Below are 7,178 nucleotides of genomic sequence, written 5' to 3'. Positions count from 1 at the left end.
AAAGTAATCTACTCTATAACAACATCACTAACTCCAATTCGAAAGGAGGAACCTTACCTTGTCGAAAATTGACTTCGGAAGCTCCTTGATATGGCTGAACTTTGGTGGCTACTCGTTGCACTATCTTGCTTCCCAAAAAAATTAATTTACGTTGTTAAACACCTTGATTTAACCAAGGGATACCTTAGATAATTAATTCACGAAGCGAAATCGGAGGGCTTACCTTGTTTTTCTCTTGGTCGTAGCTCCTCTCTCTAATCTCTAGGTTTTCTTTCTTTTTTTTGTTCTAAGGATGAAGAATTATGAGAGAGTAGTCATCTTATACATATATATATACCTCCTTAGAAGGTGACACGTGCCAACCCCTAAGGGTGACATATATCCATCCCCTATTGGGACACCGCATTTATGTGGCCACTCCAAGGTTACCATGTGGCAGGGTTGGGTCCACCCCAAGCAGGTGCATCACCTACTTGGTCCAAGTAGGTGCATCACCTGCTGCCACGTGTCATCTCCTCATGCTGCCATGTGTCATCTCCTCATGCTGTCACGTGTCCTTTTATCTATTTCGTAGATTCGTAATCTCATCTTATTTTTAAGAACTCGTGTAATTCTTGCTACGTAAGCTCGTTATGTACTCAAGTTGCTTAAGTATGTAGGACATCCAAGTCGGTAGCTTATGCAAGTAGGTCGATTATCACGATTCACTACTTGGCCTCCAACTCCTTTCCAATCCTTCCAAACCTATTTCCACCCATCACTACTCACATAGAATTTCATAGATAACATGGATCACATGGCAATTATTTAGAGAAAAAAAGAAAAAAATACATGCTTCAATGTACAGAAGTGCGGGGTATAACATGTATATATCCACATATGTATGATTTAAATGTTATCTACTTGATTTCTCATGCATGCACTCATTTATGTACTTTAATTTATAAATATCCTAAACGTTTTACATTGTATTGCATGCCTACACACTTAGTACATTCAAAGTACTAACGCTACTTTTGCCTACATAATATCACCATGTAGGAACCAGTGCTCTTCCTTGTTCTCCTCCACCATGAAGGCTATTTTTAGTGAGTTCTCTTGTTTCGAGAACAATACTCTTTCGTCTTTTTAGTTTATGATATGTTGAGATCTTTAGACACTTACTATGACATTTCATTCTATTTTAATTGAGGGTGAGGTAGGGATTGTCTTAGCCCCCGCTATCTAAAAGTTAGAGGTATTGTTGGATATATGTAAGTTGAAGATTTACTATTATGGTTTCCGCTTGTTTATTTATTCTCATTACCTAAGAAAGGCTAAATGAATGTTAAGATGCTTGTTTGAGGTACTTTCAGTTTTTTGATTCACCGTGTCATGTGTAGGACCTAGGCTTGGGTCGTGATAGCGGTCATCGCTTAATGACCAAAGGCCTCAAAAGCGATTGCACGAGAGGCCTGCACTGCAGTTTTTGTGCCCAAGGCTCACAACTTCAAACCGATCCTCGGAAATCATTTGGAGTCCACTTGTAAATAACATTTCGGACTCAATGGAATTGACAAAACACTCAACGGAGGGCGTCTCATCCTAATGTTGACCAAAGTCAACACTCATTCAAGAAAACACTTAAAACACACAAACAGACAAAAACTAATTTTGAAGGCCTCGGAAACTAAATCAAAGGTCATTCTAGACCAAACTTGGTATTCTGGAGCTAACCGCGCTGTCAAAATTTCAATTCGAGTATGTTTTTCAAGAATAATAACCAAAGTCAAACTTTAACCAAAACTGTAAAGTTAAAACGCCTAATTGCACAAGCTTGAAATGAAAGCTCCAAAACCTGAACCAACACTCATCTAGACCAAAATGACCCTTTCGGAGCTAATAGAACTGACAGAATAGCCGACATCCGAATCATCTAATGTTGACTAAAATCAATTCTTTCAAGCCTTGAGCCTCAAAAATGGCCAAAACACCTCAAAACTCAACCGAACACCTTAGGAAGCATGCCACCCATCTCAACACCATATAAATGCTACAAGAAAGCTACGGAAAGGGGCAAAATAGTAAAACACGCAAAAATGCAAAAATCTCTAGGTGATGCATATCATCCTAGTTCAAAAAATACGTCATTAACAACCCTTGAATCACTATGGAGATCAAATTCAAATCATCCTAGTTCGACAAAACTACACCACTAACGACCCCCGAATCCAGGAGAAAATTCAGAGAGAAATTAAGGGAACAAACAGATTAGTACCCACACTATTTATCTATAAAATTATGTTTTTTCAGATTATATATAGTTGATTTATTTTTCATTTATTTAAAATTTACTACAAACAAGGATATAATAGGTATTCTAAAGATTTAACTAGGATAAAGAAAAAAGTTCAATTATTATTCAAAATTAAGAGGTGAATTTGATTTTATAAATAAAGTTAGGAGGGAGAAAATGATTTTCACCCTTTCTGGAACTGAAGCAAATTATGCGGGGGCAATGTGTAGCGGATTGAAAACATATAAAACTGCAAGACAGGACTTTGTGGAGTGGATTGAAAATTTTATGGATTAAGGCTCAACTCGCCATGCACCGGCACCACTCCATTATCATCCATAATTAAAGCTAACCATTATATTAGTTATAAACTTCTAATGAGAACTTTCTTTTGCCTTACATCCCTTCTCTCATAGTCAAACAATTTTATTGCGTTGAGGTAATCATTTTTGTCACATTCTAAATAGCAGAGTTTGTTTTACTTTGAAGAAAAAAAAAGTAATAAAAAGAAGAGAGTCCAAACAAATAGTCCAAAAGATTTATAAGACAAATAGGACGTGTCGACCAAGTCAAGTATTTATATGTAAGGTAAATAGTCAAATTTGTTTATGTACAATAATTTTTTGATCTTTCACAAATATTAAGGTCAAATATACCTTTTATATTAGGATATTTTCAATTCATAACATTAAATTTTATATTAAAATAGTATTAATATCATTTTACCATAAACCAATTTCAATATACTGCACTAAATTTTACACTACAAAAAAATTATCTTTATATTTTACTCTCTTTAATATTATATTATATTACTATTTTTTTATTTATATTCTTAAAAGTTATATAATACAAATAACAATAAAATAATGAAGAAGTGATTTGGTGTTGATGAACAATGTCATACCAAATTTGGTGTGACACTATTCACATACTAAAATAGTGTAAAATATAGTGCTAGATTGGAGTTCAAAAACACTAAATTTAAAAAAAATATATAAAATTTAAAATAAAATATAGTGTTAGGTTGGAGATGGTCTTAGAATGATTGACGATTGTATAATTTTCTCTATTGCTTTTTCTCTCCGCGAAACACCTTTTCTTTCTCCTCCTTTGATCTCTATGCATTTATACATTGCATTAAAATAGTACTCAATGTTTTATGTTCAAATTGTTGAGGGTATTTCTTTTTAGCGTTGTGTAGATAGTGATTGGGTGACAAGGAGATAGAATGAGAAATGAAGGGGGAAGAGAAGATGGTGATGATGACAATAGTGAAAGGGAAGCGCCAAGGAGTGAGGAGGAAGAAAAGATGATCGATTGGTGGTAGAGGTAATGACGGAAAAAGAGAGTAGGAATACAAAATTTAAAAATTCAAAATTTTGGGGAATGATTAAATTTATCTTTGTACTATGTAAATATTCAAATGTAACCTTTGTTTTTAAAAAATAATCATAATTGTATGAAATGGGACATTTTTGGGTGCTATGCTTTCATCCTTTAAAAATAAGGACAAGTTTATTCAATTTCATATAGCTCTCGTGAATTTTAAGCATACCTTATACCTTATATTTATTTGACACATGCACGTAATTGACAAAAAATTAATGTCAAATTGTTAGTTAGCGTTTGGTCTTAGATTTTGAAAAACTATTTTTAAATATTTATTTAGCTATAAAATTTGATCAAATTATAAAAATATGATATTTGAATATTTTCAAATTCTCAATAATTGACTTACTCTTAGGGTTTTTGAAACTTTCACTCACAAAATGTTGTATGTTGTTTAAACAGATTTTCGCATTTCAAAAATCAACAATAACAATATATTCAATGTAATTTTACTTGGTGAAAATTTTCTTTTAAAAAATATTTCAATTTTAATTTTAAGTTTGAATATCAAAATTTTTGAGCAAATGGAGGTCGTGAAGTTACCGGATAAACATAAAGCTAATACATGAATAACTTTGGTTATTCATGTATTAATTTTATAACATGTTTGATTTGTAAATAGAATAAAAGTTATTCACGTATTACTTTTACACAATGTTTGGTTGTGTTTTTTTTAATCCTACATAATTAATATTTATATAATTAATGAGGAAATCTATGTATAAGTTATGTGAATATTAGTTATACATGTATTAAAATAATAAATTACACATTTATCCCTTTTTTGTCTTGAGTGCTTAATCATTCAATATAAATTACTTAATTATTTTTAGTTATTTATTATTTACTTTATTGTTTTAGCTATTGATATTTATTTAAATGTTAATATGTTATATAAATTCATATTTATTTTAATAAGTAAAATAAATATTATTAAAATTAAGAAATATGAATTAATTAATAATTGTCTAACTTTAATCAGTAACCAAACTACCCCTAAATTATTTGGGTTGTGAACCCTCTAAAATCAGTCTCTCTCCAAAGATGGGACACTCTTTTCCTGTACATTTCTGGAAACCCAAAGTAGATAAATTCGCCTTCCCTAAGTCTCCTTTTCCCCACACTTACCAAGAGAAAAGAAAGAATAGAAAAGAGAGAATGTCTGTCCCTTTGCAATCTTCACTACTACGATATTTGCTTCTCCTCGTGCCAGCAGTGCTCATCATCATTTTATCAATTCCCAACACAACCATAAGTGCAACTGTTACTCATGAAACCAAGACCTCAGCTGGCCATGCAATCCCATTTCCTACCTATGAACACTTGGATGTCAACCAAGCCATTAAAGAATCAACATTAATCCACGTCCCTGCACCAACTAAAACACATGTGGATGAAAATGATGAAAACAGCAACAGCTGGAAGCTCAAGCTTCTTCACAGAGACAAATTACCTTTTTCCCACTTCACTGATCATCCTCGCCGCTTTCAAGCTCGCATCAAAAGAGACCTCAAAAGGGTCCATACACTCACTAATAATTATGATCAGGTTGAGGAGGAGGAATTCGGGAGTGAGGTGATTTCTGGTATGGAGCAAGGCAGTGGAGAATACTTTGTCAGGATTGGAGTTGGTAGTCCTGTTAGAGAGCAATACATGGTTATTGATGCTGGCAGTGATATTGTGTGGGTTCAGTGTCAGCCTTGTACCCATTGCTACCATCAGTCTGACCCCATATTTGACCCGTCCCTTTCCGCTTCTTTCTCTGGTGTACCATGTTCCACCTCCCTTTGCAACCGCGTCGATAACTCTCGCTGCCATGCCGGTCGCTGCAAATATCAAGTCATGTACGGTGATGGATCCTACACCAAGGGGACCATAGCACTGGAGACCCTCACTTTTGGCCGCACCATCGTTCGTAACGTGGCCATCGGATGTGGCAATAGTAACCGCGGTATGTTTATTGGGGCTGCCGGTTTGTTGGGCCTTGGAGGTGGGTCCATGTCACTCGTCGGACAACTCGGTGGACAAACGGGCGGAGCTTTCAGTTACTGTTTGGTTAGCCGGGGCACCGAATCAACCGGATCCCTTGCATTCGGCCGGGAAGTATTACCCGCGGGTGCTGCATGGGTACCGCTGATCCGAAACCCACGGGCCCCGAGTTTCTATTACATTGGCCTGTTGGGTCTTGGAGTAGGAGGAGCACGTGTAGACATATCTGAAGATGCTTTTAGATTAACTGAGGAAGGAGATGGTGGGGTGATTATGGATACAGGGACAGCCGTTACTAGGCTTCCCGAGGCGGCATACGTGGCGTTTCGCGACGCGTTTGCTGCGGAAACAGCAAGCCTTCCACGGACACCTGCCATGTCAATATTTGACACGTGCTACGATCTAAACGGGTTTGTGACGGTTCGGGTACCAACAGTTTCGTTTTTCCTCATGGGTGGTCCGATCTTAACACTACCAGCTAGGAACTTCTTAATTCCAGTGGATAGAAAGGGCACATTCTGCTTTGCATTTGCTCCATCTCCAACCAGACTTTCCATAATAGGGAATATCCAGCAAGAAGGCATCCAAATTTCTATTGATGGGGCAAATGGTTTTGTGGGATTTGGCCCCAATATTTGCTAGGCATGTAAAATCAAGTTTCGCTTAGTTACAGTAAATTAATTTCAATAATATCATGCAAGATATGAAGTATATAAACAACAATATATATATATATATATATATATATATATGAATGCAAACTATGCAAGAAAAATTATATATGAATGCAAAAAACATGTATGATAGATATGTCTGGACAAGAATTGATAGGCATGTAAAATCAAGTTTCGCTTAGTTACAGTAAATTAATTTCAATAATATCATGCAAGATATGAAGTATATAAACAACAAAATATATATATATATATATATATATATATATGAATGCAAACTCTGCAAGAAAAATTATATATGAATGCAAAAAACATGTATGATAGATATGTCTGGACAAGAATTGATATTTATTTCTAGTATTTAATTTCCCGCAAACAAAACATTAATGTAGAAAGGATATTTCAGTATTCCCGCGTATTCAAACTGTAAATACTATTACAGTATGTATATTATTCTCTACAAAAACTATAAATCCTATGTTCATGTAGAAATATTCAAATGTTTTAAACTTACATTACACTACTTCTTTTTCTTCACATTATGGCATGTCAACATTACGTTGCTTTCAACTCAGAGAGAGAGAATAATTATTTATTTAGGAATTAGTAATTGATAAGAGATGTACAACTTTTAGGTGTAATGATGGTTCAATTATTGGGAAGTCTTGTATACTCCACTTTGCTTTTTTCTCTTTTGTGACATTAATTCCCACTCTTATTATTTGTTTTTTACTTCGTGGGTTGGCCTTTTGTCCTATTTTGGTGCACACACTTTCTCTCAATATATTTTATTACCTCTGTCTTGTCTTTGAATATTCACTTTGGATTTCTTTTCTAATGTTATTTAT

General features: G+C 34.6%; 1 protein-coding gene across 1 annotated transcript; it reads left to right on the top strand.

Moving 5' to 3' along the window:
* Window positions 1-4,671: 4,671 nt before the first annotated feature.
* LOC129873284 (protein ASPARTIC PROTEASE IN GUARD CELL 2-like) lies at window positions 4,672-6,348 on the top strand. Its single transcript, XM_055948349.1, has one exon. It carries the CDS (start codon window positions 4,712-4,714, stop codon window positions 6,296-6,298), a length of 1,587 nt encoding a protein of 528 aa, XP_055804324.1. The 5' UTR covers window positions 4,672-4,711; the 3' UTR covers window positions 6,299-6,348.
* The last annotated feature ends 830 nt before the right edge of the window (window positions 6,349-7,178 follow it).

The sequence above is a fragment of the Solanum dulcamara genome, chromosome 11 (assembly GCF_947179165.1).
Source record: "Solanum dulcamara chromosome 11, daSolDulc1.2, whole genome shotgun sequence".
Taxonomy (NCBI): Eukaryota; Viridiplantae; Streptophyta; class Magnoliopsida; order Solanales; family Solanaceae; genus Solanum; species Solanum dulcamara.
Note: the sequence above shows the minus strand (reverse complement) of the source record. Positions and strands in the feature narration are given on the sequence as shown.

Coding starts and splice junctions, on each gene's coding strand:
- LOC129873284 (XM_055948349.1), top strand. CDS start 4,712: ATGGGACACTCTTTTCCTGTACATTTCTGGAAACCCAAAGTAGATAAA.